At 42.0% G+C, this 20017-nt stretch overlaps 1 protein-coding gene across 3 annotated transcripts in view; it reads left to right on the forward strand.

Moving 5' to 3' along the window:
• The first annotated feature begins 10301 nt into the window (after positions 1 to 10301).
• Positions 10302 to 20017, forward strand: part of ZDHHC2 (zinc finger DHHC-type palmitoyltransferase 2) — a 134521-nt gene continuing 124805 nt past the window's right edge. For all 3 annotated transcript variants that reach the window (XM_063458056.1, XM_063458057.1, XM_063458058.1), the window contains exon 1: positions 10302 to 10567. In XM_063458056.1, coding sequence (XP_063314126.1) covers positions 10441 to 10567 — 127 coding nt within the window. In that variant the 5' untranslated portion in view covers positions 10302 to 10440. The remainder of the gene's footprint in view (positions 10568 to 20017) is intronic.

Here is a 20017-nt window from a genome sequence, read left to right on the forward strand (position 1 = left end):
CCCACCCCTGAGCGGCGGGTGGGGGCCCTAAAAAAATGTCCCCCCCAGGTGACTAGGGGTTCCCAAACCCCTAGTCACCCCCTCCACCCCTAAAAAAATGATCCCCCTACGTACCCCCCTCACCCTAAAAATAATGAGGGGGGGACATTTAACTAAGAAAAAAAAATAATAACTTACCATTCGATGTTTTCTTTCTTCTAAAATCTTCTTTTTTCAGCCCCAAAAAAGGGCAAATAAATATCCATAATAACCGACGCAATAAAAATTTTTTTTTTAAAAAACAAGCGCAAAAAAAATAATCCATCTTCACTCGGCGAGGGCTCCGCGCAGACTGAGCTCTGCAGGGCGGGGCAAGGCTTATAAAGCCTTGCCCCGCCCTGCAATTAGGCTCAGAGCACTCTGATTGGTGGGTTTAAGCCATCCAATCAGAATGCTCTGACAGGTAAATGAAGAGACTGACAGGTAAGTCTCTACATTTACCTGTCACAGCACTCTGATTGGTTGGTTTGAAATCCACCAATCAGAGTGCTCTGTGTCATTTTACACAGCGTGGGAAAGTTCTTTGGAATTTTCCCACGCTGTGTAATTTGACTCAAAACTCTCTGATTGGTTACTTAATCCACCAATCAGAGTGTTATGAGTCAAATTACACAGCGTGGGAAAATTCCACAGAGCACTCTGATGGATTTCAAACCAACCAATCAGAGTGCTGTGACAGGTAAATGTAGAGACTTACCTGTCAGTCTCTTCATTTACCTGTCAGAGCATTCTGATTGGATGGCTTAAACCCACCAATCAGAGTGCTCTGAGACCCTGCAGAGCTCAGTCTGCTCGGATGGATTATTTTTTATTTTATTTTTTTATTGCGTCAGTTATTATGGATATTTATTTGGCCTTTTTTGGGGCTGAAAAAAAGATTTTAGAAGAAAGAAAACATTGAATGGTGAGTTATTTTTTTTACAGGTTATTTTTGTTTACAGGTTCTTAGTTAAATGTCCCCCCTTATTTTTAGGGTGAGGGGGGTAGGGGGATCATTTTTTTTGGAGGGGAGGGGGTGACTAGGGGTTTGGGGACCCCTAGTCACCTGAGGGGGGGACATTTTTTTAGGGTCCCCACCCGCTGCTCAGCGGTGGGGGCCGGGGGGAAGGACAATAGGTCCCCCCTATCTGTATTTAGGGCCCCCACCCGCCGCTCAGGGGTGGGGGCCGGGGGGAGGACAATAGGTCCCCCCTATTGGTATTAAGGGCCCCCACCCGCTGCTCAGGGGTGGGGGCCGGGGGGAGGACAATAGGTCCCCCCCTATTGGTATTTAGGGGCCCCACCCGCCACTCAGGGGTGGGGGCCAAGGGGGAGGACAATAGGCCCTTTTTTTACTTTAGGGCCCCCACCCGCTCAGGGAGGGGAGACCCTTTTTATTTATTTTTATTTATTTTTTTTAACAGTGAGCAGCCAATAATACCCTATTGCGAGTAGGGGCACAATTTACTAATACTAAGTCATTTTTACTTAGTATTAGTAAATTTGGCTGAAAGACCACAAAAAAAATAAAAATAAATTAATGCAGCTTCATATATATATATGTATTAAGGCCGTTTGGCCTGTATTTGTGGGAGGGGCTTAAATTAATTCACTCCCCTATATAAGGGACACCCCTTACCTGACTCATTTCGCTTGAGGTCAGCATCAGAATGATTTCCACATCCGGGTCATCCAGACGCCATTTTACCTGATTACTCCATGAGGTTTTCTAAGCTGAGCTGTGTCAGGAATCCAGCCACAGGCTTTTCCGGTCTACCACCTTCTTTCTTCAATCCATCGTGGATGGTGTCCAAGTGACTCACAAACCGTAAGTCGACCTTCCCCGTTACGCCAGGCATCAGTCCCACGGCACCATGCACGGGTCAGGTCCTCACTTTACGGCTGCATTTTGTCTAAGTCTGTTCTAAAACCATTGAATGTTCATGCATATCATTCGTTTAAACCCCCTACCGGTCTTTGGGTGTACTACAGGCTTCTCAGACATTATTGCATTTCATGTACAAACCAAGAACCACCACATTTTTCACCTACACACTGACCCCTACCGGTCCTTCGGTGTACTACAGGCTTCTCAGACATTATTGCATTTCATGTACAAACCAACAAACCACCGCATTTTTCACCTACACACTAACCCCTATCGGTCATTCGGTGTACTACAGGCTTATTAGACGTTTTTTGCATTTTCATGTACAAACCAATAAACCACTGCATTTTCACCTACACACTGACCCCTACCGGTTTTTTGTGTACTGCAGGCTTCTTAGACATTATCGCATTTCATGTACAAATCAACGAACCACTGCATTTGCGCCTACACACTGACCCCTACCGGTCATTCGGTGTACTACAGGCTTCTCAGACATTATTGCATTTCATGTACAAATCAACAAACCACTGCATTTTCGCCTACACACTGACCCCTACTGGTCTTTTGGTGTACTACAGGCTTCTTAGACATTATCGCATTTCATGTACAAATCAACGAACCACTGCATTTGCGCCTACACACTGACCCCTACCGGTCATTCGGTGTACTACAGGCTTCTCAGACATTATTGCATTTCATGTACAAACCAACAAACCACTGCATTTTTCACCTACACACTGACCCCTATCAGTAATTTGGTGTACTACAGGCTTCTTAGACGTTTTTGCTTTTCATGTACAAATCAATAAACCACTGCATTTTCACCTACACACTGACCCCTACCGGTCATTCAGTTTACTACAGGCTTCTCAGACATTATTGCATTTCATGTACAAACCAACGAACCACTGCATTTGCGCCTACACACTGACCCCTACCAGTCATTCGGTGTACTACAGGCTTCTCAGACATTATTGCATTTCATGTACAAACCAATGAACCACAGCATTTTTGCCTACATGCTGACCCCTACCGGTCAATCGGTATACTACAGGCTTCTCAGACTTTATTTCACTTCATAAGCAAACAAACTAACTACAGCATTTTCGCTTTTATACTGACTCCTATCTGTCAAACGGTAGGATTAACCCATTAAGGGCACATGACATGTGTGACATGTCATGATTCCCTTTTATTCCAGAAGTTTGGTCCTTAAGGGGTTAAAGGGTATTTTTTACCATACAATCAGCATTTCTTAACCCCTACTGGTCAACAGCAAAACTGTCTTCACATGTCATATACAATTTACCAGCCAATATAAATTACAATCATACCACAAGATCACACTTTCACATCCAGAGTACTTTCACCTTTTTTTCCACACTTCCAACATGAAGATCAGAGGATGTCCCTAGAAACCCCAGCAAAAGCAGACCTGCACATGGGGGGGAATTTCTTAACCACTTGGCATGGTAAAAGCATGTTCCTTCCAGGATTGTCTTACACTTCTCCAACCAGATGGTCAGACGCGGCGTCTACCACGGGTTTGGCAGTGATCTACCGGGAACCACTACTTCGGAGCTGTTGGCCATGGCATCCAGGTTTGGACATTTTTCCACCAGCTCAGCCCCTTTGGGGGATCTACCCCATTGTAGCAGCTGCTGTGGCATGGGGTAAATCATGGTCAGGGTCATCAATCCGTTGTTACTCAGACAACTAAGCACATGTCATATCATCAACAAACGCCACTACTCATCCATAAGGTCATGATATTTCTGGGGAACTCACTTGGTTGGCAACTTATCACATTTCTTTTACGTTCATGTACCAGGCTGGTACATTCCAGGCATGTTCATCATACGCTTCCTACAGCCGCCCATACAGTCACGGCCACTCTTTTGTTCCAGAGACAAAATCATGGATTAGACATACTCATGCAGCATAGCATGCACTTTCCCACCTAGCACTTTCGTCCCATACTTGTAGAACACATAACACAGCTTTTCACCTGGCTTAAAGAATCTCATTGGAACACGATATAGCTCAACCTGTGTCATAACATTTCTCCTAGGTTTTGCTTCTTTTTGCCACCTTAAACTATCTCACACACCATTAATTATATACTTTACAGGCATTCAACAACACAGGATAACCTATGGCCAAAACTACCATAACTTCATGCTATCATACCAGACAAGAATATACTCAGAGGTTTTCAGGAATCCGTTCCCCCACGTTCCTCTCAGAGATTACCAATAGCCATCCAACTTTTCATCCTTATCGGACCTATTAGATCTACAACCATTCAATTATACTACCAAGTCGGCCATTACCAGCCGTGCACATTGCCTTTTATGCCTTTCTCAGGCCAGAGAATCCACTACCATCACCACCACTCAGACAGATCATTGTCTTTAACGATCCCACGTACATAAACACATATATCATTACCTATTGGCTCTACCACATTCCGAAATGAGTCAACACGCACCAACAGTAGAGATAACATACTATCCTACCCACAACAAATGGTGTCCACTTTTGGTCCTAGATTCCTACCTTCAAAATCCTTCCAGGAATTAAATACTGTAATGCATTTAAGGAAATGTCTGGTTAATTTGTATATATTTGTTGACTGTATTAAATCTTTGATTATTCATTTTTGCCCTCTTTATTTACAGGCCTACTGTATTGTCGGTCTCGGCACACCACAACCGACTTGCTCCCTTTATACTATCCTACGCTTATGCTGGATCCTTACTCCATATACGGCTATTTGCCCCTTACACAAGTATTAAGGCCGTTTGGCCTGTATTTGTGGGAGGGGCTTAAATTAATTAACTCCCCTATATAAGGGACACCCCTTACCTGACTCATATCGCTTGAGGTCAGCATCAGAATGACCCTCCCACCCACTCCTCATTTCAACACTTTCTCTTTTCTTTCCATTTACTTTACTTTCTTACTCCTTGATGGGCCCTCTTTATTTACAGGCTACCGTATCGTCGGTCTCGGCACACCACAACCGACTTGCTCCCTTTATACTATCCTACGCTTATGCTGGATCCTTACTCCATATATATGGCTATTTGCCCCTTACACAAATATATAATATTTGTTTTCCTATACATAATACATTTTAAAAAAATCATTAAAAAAGGTACTCACCGTTACGAGCCCGCTTGGGCCGCCTCATGACCTGTCGGAGACTTAAAACCATAAAGTACACTTTAAGCTCGCCAGAACAGCTAGCACGCTACACCAATCTATTAACCCTAAGCCCTGAAGTGCTGTTAGCGGGTTCTCTCATATTGTAAACTTTAAAACCCCTCGGGCGACTGGCACGCCACATCAATGCGATAGCCCAAAACCCTCATGGGCGGCTAGAGAGCCACATCATATTACACTTTTTACACCCACAGGAACAGCTAACATGAGATACTGACTAGTGTATTCTATGTCTTCTGTTTTATCTATATACTTCTTTGATCTTTCACTGCCACCTGAGATGTTAACGCAACTCACCAAGATTGTCTCATGTATACTACTACTTAATGTTATGTTTAATTCTTATTGTTACGCATTGGATGACTGTATATTACTATTAAAACTAGTGGAGATTATTCCACGACAAAAATAAAGAATTTTTCAAAAAGGTACTCACACTGTTTGTGAGAGTTGTTTATCTCCCACACATTCAGCTCCTGGATAGGGAAACACGTTCCAGTGTACATGTATCTTCAAGAGGTTACTTTAGGACAGTGCCTTAATGCAGCATTTGGCATCAACGTGTTGTCTGTGATGAGGCTGAAATCAATGGTCCTCAATGAGGAAGCAACTCAGGCGTGGTTAATCCAAAATGTAAACATTGTCTTTTCTTTATAACAGCAATGTTTTATCTAAGCACACAGTCTATGCACCAAAACCACTTCATTAAGACAAAGTGGTTTTGTTGCCTAGAGTGTCATTTTAATAAAATTGCAATAAAGAATTATAATGTTAAACTAATTTTTCCCAACAAATGTATGCATTAGGAGAACATTAATGTAGTGTTCTGTTTGTCCTGCTACAAATGGAAGGTATAAAGGAAATAAGTAACAAAACATCCAGTCAATAAACCTGTAGGAAACTGCGGTACATGAGTGGTTTGAGAAATACTTTTATCCCTGAAAAACACCATTGGGACACCATCCGCCAGCTTGGAACATAGTTCCAGGCTGACATTTTAATTCTGTGCACATTTTCATACAAAGTGGCCAGCTGATGGTCGATTACATCGACTTTTATCTTCTGCAGCTTAGCAGAAGCCGGAAACACATCAGCAAAGGAGCAAGGAACCTCCGTTGCTGGCAGGGACCCAGGTACATCTCCAGTTTGTTGCCTAATTCTCTGCTCCCTCCGGTGTTCCATCCGATACTGCGCACTTCTGCACAGCATGCCTTTATGTGCGATGGAATGCTGTCCCCAATTCTGTTTTCGCCTAACCTAATGCCAAATTCGGGGCACAAATATCAAATCAGAGGTCACAGAAGAAAGGTCAATTACCGTCCACAAATTATACGTAATTCCAAGCTGACCTGGACCAATGAGAGTTAAGACCTGCCTATATATACTTGTTAGCCCAATTTGCATTACCGTTATAGTCTTCTTTGGATTTTGTATTATTCTGGTTCTGGTTTATCGTTGTTCCTGTCTTTTATGTTTAACATATCTCCTGATTTCTGTATTCCTTTGACCTCGGCTATTCTTACTGACTGACTGTTTGTCCGTTAGCCCGGTCATTCTAAGGACTGGTACATGCAAAATCTATGTATTGTGATTTGGTGATTCGGTCTGTGTGTTCTGGTTCCACTTAATCCTGACAGTAAGAGTGCAAAGCATTGCCAAACAGTTTGCCCCATTACCATGGGGAACTGGGTCAAGGTATTCCTGGCATCATAACCACCACAGTGACATGGAGAAGGATTTTCCTACTTGGGGAAGTGTCTCTAAGAAGAGACAATCATTTTACAGGAGTATAGCAAACACTCTCGGCTGTCCAAAAACGGCAGTACTGAACGCTGGACACAACAGCTTGTCAGGTCAAAATATCATATATTTTTATCACGTGAGGAGCTCTTATAGTTAAGTTGAGTCTGTCAGGACAGGTTCACTTTAAGTAATCCATTCCACTCCGAATAGGATTTTTAGAGACTTTAACAAGGTAACTACTCTTTTCAAATACACTTTTGATAAACACTTTACAGCTAATTAACAAATACCCAAATCTTAGAATTGTTTCCTGTTTAATTAAGCACTTACACTGATACAACAAAAGAATGTCCCCATCTTATTCGCATTGATGTCAATTTCATCAAACTTTGCTGTCACTGATAAGCTGAGGTTGCTCAAGCAAGATGGGCAGGCTAGACATAATTGATGCATAAAGTAAAATTCAAATTTGGAATCTAAATGAAGTGGTATGGGTGGAGTGGTCTTTTGGTTTTAGTTTTTTTTAGAAAAGTAAGTTTTTTTCAAGCCAGTTTTCTGAATGGGGAGTTACTGAATGATTGTGTGTGGCAGCTGCCAGCGCTCAGCCAATCAGAGACGACCCTGCCCAGCAGCACTCCACACTTCCTCAATCTGAAATCCAGAAGCCAGATGCTGCCTGAGGGAGGCGTGGACATCACTGCGGGAGGCAAATTTTGGGGTAAACCGTTCGAGAACGATTTAACCCATTGAAGCAAGAGTGTCTCTTGGGGCCTCCTGCCCCCATAACAACTTCATTTAGGTGAAGTTGTTTTGGTGCTTGGAGTGTTCCTTTCAAGTTAATAATATTTTCTAACGTTCGGTAACCTTACCAGTGAAAATTGTTGAAGTATATAAATAATTGTGCTAGAAAGCACATGAAATTCGCACCATAATTCAGAAAACCTTTTATCACTTTTGCTTTTTGACAAAAACCAAGAAGGATTTATAAAGTTAGCTTAATAATGACATATCCATTCAGTTGGATAGCTGAATAAAACACCATGTCAATGTTTCTACGCACAGGATTGCAATCATTGGCTGAGAGCGGTCAGCTAATGCTGGCAGCATTTGCATCCGGATCCGTAGAAGCCAGAAGCATGTCGCAGCCAACCTTAAAGGAAACCGGGTGCCCAACAGGGCCAGGAAACAGGGCAAATCAGTTTGCCATCTTACCGGCAAACAGGGTCAGGGAACTCCTCACATCATAACTACTACAGCAGTTGTAGTGGTTATAATGCACGGAATAACACTTTACGTTATCAATCCCATTTTTATGTCACTTCATACCAACTCGGCGGACTAAATGAATAGACCAATTGAAAGAACAGAAAAAAACCTGGGTAAATGTGAACGTATCTGGTTCGTGGATTTTTAACTGGCAATCTTTCTTAAAGGACCACTATAGTGCCAGGAAAACATACTCTTTTCCTGGATCTATAGGGTCCTTGGGTCCTCCTCACCCTCAGGGCCCCCCTCACGCCGGGATCTGGGGGGAGGAAGGGGTTAATCCCTTACCTTTATTCCAGCGCCGGGCTCTAGGGACTCTCCTCCTCCTTTCCCGTCATCGGCTGAATGCGCATACGCGGCATGAGCCATGCGCACATTCAGCCAGTCTCATTGGAAAGCATTCTCAATGCTTTCTTATGGACGCTGGCGTCTTCTCACTGTGAAAATCACAGTGAAAAGCGCAGAAGCGCCTCTAGCGGCTCTCAATGAGACAGCCACTAGAGGCTGGATTAACCCATAGGTAAAGTTTCTCTGAAACTGCTATGTTTACAGCAGAAAGGGTTAATACTAGATGGACCTGGCACCCAGACCACTTCATTAAGCTGAAGTGGTCTGGGTGCCTATAGTGGTCCTTTAAGCCATCCATTAGTTACAACTAAACAGGCAGAGTTTTTTGGTGCTTCATGTGACAATGACTTGCACTCTTGGTCAAGCTGGCCTTAAGGAATTCCATTTGCAGGAGAGTTGTCTTACCTGTGTCCCTGTCTGACTGACTCAGCAATTGTCCGGTCATAGACTGTCTGATGTTGGTGATAAATGATCTGCTTACTACAGATTGCTTGAACTCAATAAATTCATCATATTAAACAAACGATTTTGACAAGAACAGGACTACTCTCGCAATGACTTGTGTGGAACAAGAATAAAAATATTTTTTTTTGTTCTGCTGGTAAATAAAAACAGCATCAAAGTGAAGAGATGACCTTTAGGCTTATTATTCATTGATAGAGACATGGGGCTAGAGTCCTTGACATCTCCAGAGTTCACATCCTGTTAGGGATACTCCAGTGCTCTAAGGATGTTGGACAACAGAGCACAGAATGGCTATGTTGTAATGATATGGCATTACGAGTGGCGCTATCATGATGTACTTCTCTTATGTATGAAGTTCTATTACAGCGCCATGGCACTCGACATCCTAACTTGCTATTTCAGGAAGTACTTTTGTAATGATTCTGCATTAGCATTTAAAAGAATATAAGAAAATACTGTCTGAGTGTTTGATTCCATTATGGCAGGGAAAAAGAAGTGGGTAATAAGTAAATTGGTGAGTGTAGGGAGTGCTGCATTCTGGCTCTTGGTACCAAAAGATGAACTCATTACGAGATGCTGTGAGTGCAGCAAGTACTCCCAGTGAGAAACAGATCAGTCAGAGAGAGAAAGAAGTAAATAGCAGATGTTGACAGTGACGGCCTGTATGCCATACCCTGATCTAAGCCAGCTGAATCTCTGGTGATCAATAAAATGGAAGACACTGCACATATAATTATGACAGACATGATTTTTTCTAACACACATCAGTAGTCCTTACATCAGCATCCACTGGATGGTATCACAGTAGGAGGGATAAATAGTTAGTAGGAGATGTGAGTGATGCAGGCTGGCTCCCTGTGAGAGTTAGATAGTAAATATGAGATGTGACTCCCTGTGAGAGTTAGATGGTAAATATGAGATGTGAGTGCTGCAGGCTGACTCCCTGTGAGAGTTAGATAGTAAATATGAGATGTGAGTGATGCAGGCTGGCTCCCTGTGAGAGTTAGATAGTAAATATGAGATGTGAGTGATGCAGGCTGGCTCCCTGTGAGAGTTAGATAGTAAATATGAGATGTGAGTGATGCAGGCTGGCTCCCTGTTAGAGTTAGTTAGTAAATATGAGATGTGAGTGATGCAGGCTGACTCCCTGTGAGAGTTAGATAGTAAATATGAGATGTGAGTGATGCAGGCTGGCTCCCTATTAGAGTTAGTAAATATGAGATGTGAGTGATGCAGGCTGGCTCCCTATTAGAGTTAGATAGTAAATAAGAGATGTGAGTGATGAAGTCTGGCTCCCTGTGAGAGGCTGAGAGGGAGGCGTGTCAGGGGAGGGGTCCAGGCGGCAGACACAGACACTCTCCCTGCATCGCTCTGGGCTCAGTCCTGCCGCCCGGCCAGCCGCTGTTTGCCCGCATTGCTCAAAGTGAGGATAGTACCGGGCAGCGGGCTCTCTCAGCCCATGAAGAGGCCTGGAGCCGAGCATGGCGCCGGCCAGCCCTAGCAGTGTGAAGCGGAGATGCAGGAGGTGTCTGTACTGGATCCCCGTGCTGTTCATCTCCATCATCGTCTGCTGGTCCTACTATGCCTATGTTATCCAGCTCTGCATAGGTGAGTACTGAGACACAACTTCCAGCTGCTCCCTCTCTATAGCGCTCTGCTTACTGGGGTATACTGGGGACCTTACTGGGGAAATATATATAAACATGCACAATACCCGGCCATCTGGGGAAATATACATAAACATACACAATACCCTGCCAACTGGGCAAATATATATAAACATACACAATACCCTGCCATCTGGGGAAATATACATAAACATACACAATACCCTGCCAACTGGGCAAATATATATAAACATACACAATACCCTGCCAACTGGGAAATATATATAAACATACACAATACCCTGCCAACTGGGCAAATATATATAAACATACACAATACCCTGCCAACTGGGAAATATATATAAACATACACAATACCCTGCCAACTGGGGAAATATATATAAACATACACAATACCCTGCCAACTGGGCAAATATATATAAACATACACAATACCCTGCCAACTGGGGAAATATATATAAACATGCACAATACCCTGCCAACTGGGGAAATATATATAAACATACACAATACCCTGCCAACTGGGGAAATATATATAAACATACACAATACCCTGCCAACTGGGGAAATATATATAAACATACACAATACCCTGCCAACTGGGGAAATATATATAAACATACACGATACCCTGCCAACTGGGGAAATATATATAAACACACACAATACCCTGCCAACTGGGGAAATATATATAAACATACACAATACCCGGCCATCTGGGGAAATATACATAAACATACACAATACCCTGCCAACTGGGCAAATATATATAAACATACACAATACCCTGCCATCTGGGGAAATATATATAAACATACACAATACCCTGCCAACTGGGGAAATATATATAAACATACACAATACCCTGCCAACTGGGGAAATATATATAAACATACACAATACCCTGCCAACTGGGGAAATATATATAAACATACACAATACCCTACCAACTGGGGAAATATATATAAACATACACAATACCCTGCCAACTGGGGAAATATATATAAACATACACAATACCCTGCCAACTGGGCAAATATATATAAACATACACAATACCCTGCCAACTGGGGAAATATATATAAACATACACAATACCCGGCAAACTGGGGAAATATATATAAATATACACAATACCCTGCCAACTGGGGAAATATATATAAATATACACAATACCCTGCCAACTGGGGAAATATATATAAATATACACAATACCCTGCCAACTGGGGAAATATATATAAATATACACAATACCCTGCCAACTGGGGAAATATATATAAATATACACAATACCCTGCCAACTGGGGAAATATATATAAATATACACAATACCCTGCCAACTGGGGAAATATATATAAATATACACAATACCCTGCCAACTGGGGAAATATATATAAATATACACAATACCCTGCCAACTGGGGAAATATATATAAACATACACAATACCCTAGCAACTGGGGAAATACATATAAACATACACAATACCCTACCAACTGGGGAAATATATATAAACATACACAATGCCCTGCCAACTGGGGAAATATATATAAACATACACAATACCCTAGCAACTGGGGAAATACATATAAACATACACAATACCCTGCCAACTGGGGAAATATAATGTTTATATACACAATACCCTGCTTACTGGGTTATATTGAGGACCTCCTGGGGAAATATAATATTTATATACACAATACTCTGTTTACTGGGCACTGTCAGACAGGTCCTTATTATAAGTATGTGTTTATATATGTCTCCAGTCTTCCTTACTTAGTCATACAAGGTTCTTATTTTATTTAATATATATCTAAAACACTCACTAAAGCCTGAATGCCCCCAGCCTACCAAAAAAAATCTTTATCTGCCTTTTTGGGTACTTGTACTTAAAAATCCAGGCAGTGTTTATAAAAATTATCAATGTCCTCAAAGCAGACTCCGAATTGACTTAAATTTGCCCTAGATTTTAGCCCGTCTGGATGCAGCCTAATTGGTGAAATATGGGTACGAATGCTAGTAACCAATTTCCATTAGGCACAAACATAAACCCCATGCTAGTGCGTGGGTTGCAGGCCTCTCAACCTTCACGATTTCCGTGTCTTGTTCCAGTGTCCCAACTTAGCTCCCAGGTGTCCTGCTTTTGGGGTCTCTAGGAAACTGTCTCCAATCGTCATAGCGAGAGCGCATCACTAGACATCCTTACGCTATGTTCATGGCACTAGGACCCTGCAGAGAGCACTGAAATGGTGCTCTGGTGTGCATATGTGCCAAGCTGATCTGCCAGTAATTCGGGCAGAACCCCTCCCCCTCTTCTGGGTGTATCTGCCCCCTCTGGTAGGAATCAGTGACCCTCCCCTTTATGCCGGAGTTGGGAGGTAGCAGTTGTGGCTGCTGACCAACTGTCACTAGCCAGCAATCACATAAAAATTAAATAAACAAATGAGAGCATCTATACATGCAACTGGTGGGGGTACATCCCATAAATATCCCAACCCCTGAACAGTGGGATGGCAGTGTAATGAAAATAAGTGTCGTGTCCTATACAATAAATCGTGGTGAGAGCACACTGTACATAAAATGTTACCACAAATGGCACATACAATGGATGTATCTAAAAACAAAAAGGAACATACACATAGGGTAATAGAGTAAAAACTGGGTAATTAATAAAACAAACGTTGGATACACTCACAGGATTCTGAGCCACTCCACAAGCTAGCTCAGACTAAACGCTGAATAGCATAAGGAATGGTGGCCACTTGGGAGAGGATCTGGATACTCGGATTCACAGCTTTGCCTTTTTCCTGGGGGTGCAGCCCCAAAAGAAACTCCAAGATACTGGATGTAGGTGTATAAAATCTCCACAGGCTTTATTAAACAAACTGACAGAATACCTTACACATAAAATAAATGATAGCCCACCTCCACTTCAATGTTGTGTAATTTCCTCCCCTGTACTTTTATAAGCTCTACCCCACCACTAACAGGATTGAGCCTACAATGACTGCAGTTAGAAATAAGTGACCAGTTGCTTAATCAATAAGCGCCCCAACTGATGAGTAGTGGGGTAATTAGCAGGGACAAAAGACAGGTTCCCCATTATTTACATCATATTTACAACCCTAGCTAGCCACAGTGGGCCAGCTGCTACACACTTAATTCTTGTGCTATCGAGGGGTCTAACTATTTGTGCTGGGTATTGGCTAAGTGTACTGTTTTTCAATAAATTCTCCTGCAAAAAACATTTTCATTGTTCAACAGAGATAGACATATTTGTTATATAGAACCAATTTGGTGATCACCTTTTGTATACAATTTAGACGGTTATATGCTTTTTTTTACTTGAACAGATGACGAGAAAATCTTTGCATCTTCGACATCTATAACCTAAAAAAAAATCTTATTTCAATTGAAACCTATTCACTACTTAGACAGATGTGCTTTTTTCAAAAGGAGGTTGTACCTCGTATTAACCATTTGTTATTGTATGCATGTGAATATTGTACTTATACCACCGGCTCTCTGAGTCTAAATAAAGAGTGAGGGTAAAAGAGCAGGTTAATTTATTTACTGCACTTGCCCGTTTCCATGAAAGATCAGATGTAAATCTAAATTATTTAGTCAATATGTGTATCCATTCTGGTTTAAATGTAGTTATTTTAACAGAATTTAGTAAATTCAGTCAATATTTGGTATTTAGTGACTAACCCTGACTGTGTTTACTATTGTGCTATAAGCTGCATTCTGCACTGTTTATTAGTCATAGTTAGGTCTATATGCATATATACCTCTCTGATGTCTTTTCCATTTGAGTAGTTGGCAGTTTTGGATTTACAATTATTTTATAGTCTGGGAAACTGTAAAATACACTGTTGATTACACTGCGGGTATATATTTCAGACCTCCTGTTAACATTTTTGAGTAGACGTAGTACCTGGTTTAAAAGTACATAAGTGGATGTGTCCAGGAGTACAGAAATTAGTTTCAAACAGGCATATTCAGAGGCGAGCCTATTTAATAAACATATCAAGGATATATTTCTTCAGCCGTGACTGCCAGTTCACATTGACAAGGAATATTGCATGAATCAAGTAAAGCACACGCATGCCTGGATATCCTTATTATATACATTTACTAGGTGTTACCCAGGATGGAGTCCCTTTTCTACATAGTAACATGATAATTGCTAATACAGATGAAGGAGTTACTGCATTGTATAGTACTTTGTAATTTCACAGATGGAGAACCTTATGCACAAATCTGTGTTTTTGCCATGCCTGTAATAATGCATAAGTCAATGTATGCTTATAAGTATATTTATACAAGATGCCAAAATACCAGAGTATTGCAGTATGCCATAATACCTTTTTTTTTTTTTTTTTGTCAATCATTCTTTTATTGAGGCTTAAAATTGCAAGGGTACAGAATGTAGAGAGGGAGATGCTAAAAATACATACATGTAGGGATCGTTGCAATTCAGCATATATCACCTCAGACAATCATCTGCCTCATTTTATATATTTAGTAGATAGGTAAATGGCAAAGACGGAACTGCATAGTAATAACATAAAACAAAACTCGGTTATATCTGTAGCCTGGTATGGAGACTAAGCAGTGGAGACGAGACTACAGGTTTCCTTTCATGCCTATGTGAGTGCAAGGTCAACTAGTATTTAGTGCACGGTTATGTTGCTGCCTTGAGGTCTGCGTATGTGTTACAGGGGTTTTAGGGGATGTGGCTGGCTGATGGTCGAGCTTGTCCTAGTCTGTGGCCAGGCCTCACTCCATGTGTATCCTAAGCAATTAGTCATAGGTACATAAAGCTGTCACAGGGAACTGTGTCATCTGTTTTCCTTGCTAACAGGCATCTGTGGCTCACAGAAACAAGAAAGTCTCCCTGCTCTGTGCTAAATTGGGTGAAACATACTAGGTCAATAAATATTATTACAGGCCAGGCTACAGTGGCTTACGGAACATGCTTTAAAGACCGCCAGTTCATCATGGCACTGTCAGGCGGCCACCAGTTAAAGATGCATTCGGGTATGTGGAATGCAGCACGGGCAGTTCCAATGGTGTTCCCTGCTGAGTGCAGCTCACAGCCGGGAGTATCTGCGAGCTGGTCAGTCCATCCATTTTCATCCGATACCTCTGCGGGGTGGTATGGTAGCTTGTATTTGCAGTATCCCCAGGGGTAGTGCGAGGGGCATGTGTTGGGAGGCCGCCCTCCAGCCCCAGGTCATTGGGAAGGCTGGACTCAGTGACTCTTTGAGGCCGGGTCTACCCCATTGTGGGCGTCCTAGAAAACCCGGGTGTTCTGCCGCCGCCAGCGGCGGTCGGGCTTCCGACGTTGTGGTCGGTGCCTTGGAGTGAGTCTCCGGTTGGCCTTTGGCCTAGGATGGCTTCCTCAGAGGTAGGGTGTTTCTTTTTACTGCGTTGCTCCAGGCTGTCCCACCAGCGCTGGAAGATCTTGTCTAGCCGCACAGTATAGTGCTCCATTGAGGTGAGCTGCACACCAGTAGCTTGTGGCAATATGGGTTCAGGTCGCATGGGCTCGTCCGCCATCTTGCTTCTGCTGCCGCCCAAGATGCTTGGTCGAGTTGGAGCCGCCAAGAGTGACTGTGTTTCACGCCGCGGGTCGGCGGAGACCGGGATGACCCCCACGGTCCATGGGGGGGGGGAACAGGGGTGCATGCTTGGTCGTGTTGCGGCTATCAGACGCAGGGGAGCATCCGTCCCCCCCGCGCCATCCACGTGAGTAGGCCGCAGGGGCCGATACGGAGATTCTGTCCGGGTGTGCCGCATGAGTGGTGTCTCCAGGTAGGTCCCGGTTCTGAGTGCCATGTCAGGGGCAGTGTTCTTCTCTTCTATAGTTAAATAGGTAGTTTCCCAGCTTTGTTTGGTCGTTTGGTGCGGGAGCCCCGAGGAGACACGTCCGCTCGGTTCTGCAGTCAGGCCCCACCCCCCATAATACCTTTTTTATTGGACTAACATAATATTTCAAAGACAAGCTTTCGAGAGTTTCCCTCTCTTCCTCAGGTCTGAAGCAATTGAACTTGTTGATTACATTGCCTATAAATATTTCAGACCTCCTGTTAACATTTTTGAGTAGACGTAGTACACTGCCTGTACTTTGAAATATTATGTTAGTCCAATAGAAAAGGTATCATTGCATACTGCAATACTCTGGTATTTTGGCATCTTGTCTACTAGACTAATACGGCTAATCTAATCTACACCATAATTATACATATATGCCAATCCACCAGTCTTGTGCAGCATCTTAATGTATGCAGACATGGTGATGAGGTTCTGTTCGAACAAATTGGCTTTTGATGAACTGTTATCTAAGTGAAGTGTGTGTTTTTTCAAGGCAAGCTGACGGGAATGAGACAGTAACTGAAAATAGAAAGCTGAAACTACATGGGATTTCACACCTGTCAACGAAAACCAGGAAAGTAAGGCTATAATGAGCACAGGCAGCCCAAAACTATACAATAGAAGATTGGAAAAAACTTGTCTGGCTGGTCTCTTAAATGATCTTGTACATCGCAGTTGCCACTGCAATGGAGAATATTTTCTTGGCACACAGTTCAAATGTCAGTTTAAAGCTTACTGACCACGTGCATCCTTATATACCAGAGTCTACCCATCTTCTGATGAGTACTTCCAGAACGATAACATGCCACGTCAAGAAGCACACATTATCTCAGATGGTTTCATGTTCGTGACAGATAGTTCAGAGCAGTGTCACGGCCTCCATATTCAAGAAAATCTTAATTTACCATAGCGTGTATGGAATGAGGCGGAATAAGAGATTTGTATCATGAATGCGCATTTGAAAAACCTGCTGATCATATCATATCAACATGGACCAAAATCTCAAAGGAATCTTATCATCATCTATTTAATCAATCAATCAATCAAGGCCAATCTAGAGGGCGAAATAGGGTACTATCCATTATTAGAAAGGAATAACTAATAAAGGTCTTCTTGACTTCTACAGTGTGTATATACTTATACACATACACACATATATAAATTGCCTCCCAACCTGCACTCTAGGATCCCTTTATAAAATAGCTCGGTAAAAACATCCAATAGATAGCTTGCTAGGAACTCCAAAAATAAAACCTAACTTTTATTCCAAGTAGTCACATAAAAGAATCAGTGTTTTATTTTATTTTTTTTAGATAACTCTCATTAGGACAGTGCTTTATCACATAACACCCATATATGTATGGATACCTCTGAAGAAGCCCTTATTCGGGCGAAACGCGTAAAGTACTGTGGGAGATTGGATGCTGGACTTTTATTTATATTTTAATATATATTTTTGTTATAAAGTGTTTTTTTCCTATTTTTCTCCTTGGTCCATTTCTGTTCCTGGTGCACTTTGGATCCTGTTTATATCCCTTGGTGGGGATTATACCACCACTAGCTTTCATCACCAGAGCAAGTCATTGCTCTGGAAATCGTAAGTAGGATACATACTTCTTATATTACTACTATTTATTATACATACTATACCATTGGATTTTATCTTTTTTTTACGCATGGTCGTGGAGCTTTTGATACTACACTCCATCATTATATCCTAAGACGGGGATTATTCCGTCCAGGCGCTATACGGCAGAGCTCTCAGTAGCTCTGCAAAGTGTGAGTTAGCCCTTTTACTGGTTTTCCATATATTTTATATATTTATTTTATTTCATATTGGCATATTGCACTATTATCTGTTCTGTATTTTTTATTTCCCTCAAGGTTTATATCCACTAACATACTGTTGGGATACTTTATATGTATGTATACATTATTTAATATTCTCTAACTCTTTGTGGCACGGTCTACCACTGTTTTTGCACATATATGTATAGGGAAAAAAATAAATTGAACTACCCCCTCTCCTGTGAACGGTTTATGTGACTACTTGGAATGTTGCTTAGTGACAGAGTTTAGCTCTTCCATATGTTCTGATAACACACCTATTTCATTTAACTCGTACTGCAAATTAAGTGACAGATTTTAGCAAAAATTACATATGATAAACCGCGTATTTAACTGACTATTGTGTCCTATATTTTGCAGTTCACTGGCGGATCCCCTAATAGGGTTTTATTTCCGTTGTCCGCACTCGTACGGCCAACTCGCGCTTGCAGGACTTCTCGCGGGCGGCTCCCTTCCTATGGAATAGCCTGCCTACCGCCATCAGACTCTCCCCTAGTCTTGCATCTTTTAAGAAGTGCCTTAAAACCCATCTCTTTAGGAAAGCTTATGGCCTCCAAGACTAACCCTTACCTCACATACCTGTCTCTTGCCCTCTCCAAAAGGGCAGCCCACCTTATTTGATTGTAAATTCCTGTCCTAATGTGTTTTACACCCCACCTCCTATAGAATGTAAGCTCGTTTGAGCAGGGTCCTCTTCAACCTATTGTTCCTGTAAGTTTATTTGTAACTGTCCTATTTATAGTTAAATCCCCCTCTCATAATATTGTAAAGCGCTACGGAATCTGTTGGCGCTATATAAATGGCAATAATAAATAAATAAATAAATACTAAATAGCAAACCGTAGTGAATTGAAATTCAGCTCAGTAGAGCCAAACTCAGGAGGCAGGCACTCCTAACAGAAAAATGCATAACTGAATGCATGCATGTTTTCATTAATGTTATATAAAAAATATAATCTACTAAAATACAGAAAAGAAGCACAAATAGTGTAATATGGTTAAACACCGTACACAAAGTTCGTGGATACATTGCACTCACAAGCTGGAATTTGATAGCAGGCTCACAGTTAGCGCTGTATACAGTTCTTTAAATCTGTATTTGAATCTTATTTGACTGCAGTTTGGTGGGTGCAGGGTTAAATTGCTGCTAACACCAAGAGACCTACATATCACCAGATACCTGACGTTCCCTTTTTAGTGGCAAATGACAAATGTTCTGTATGCAGCTCTCAAATTGATAGTCATAGGAATTAGTCATAGGAATTGGATTGCCTATTGCTAAAACATGGTGTGAGGAGGGTTAAACCCCTGCTCACAACAGGAAGACCCAAGTATTAATCTCTTTCCTGGGGCTTCCCTAGGTGGCCCCAGACTGACGGATGAGCTGTAAGCAGTGCTCAAATTGAGTGCTGCATAGAGCCATTAAAACTTGATAACACAAGTTGAACACAAGCTCTCAGTTACAGTTTTCTCAATTAATTTAAAGGTATAGATTGCTCACTCTTAAAAGCTGTATACAGTTCAACGGTCAGCCTGGGGCCACTAAATGAGGTACCCTGCTCACAACATGTGATTGGTGATTCTCCTTGCATGCCCCCAAGCCAATTGTTGGGATTTATTAGCTGCCCAGCACCGATCACAGTATATTCAGCTGGAAAAGCATGCTTGCTTCTGTATTACGGGGAAATCTCCCTTGGGT

Source organism: Pelobates fuscus, chromosome 6 (genome assembly GCF_036172605.1).
Source record: "Pelobates fuscus isolate aPelFus1 chromosome 6, aPelFus1.pri, whole genome shotgun sequence".
Lineage (NCBI taxonomy): Eukaryota > Metazoa > Chordata > Amphibia > Anura > Pelobatidae > Pelobates > Pelobates fuscus.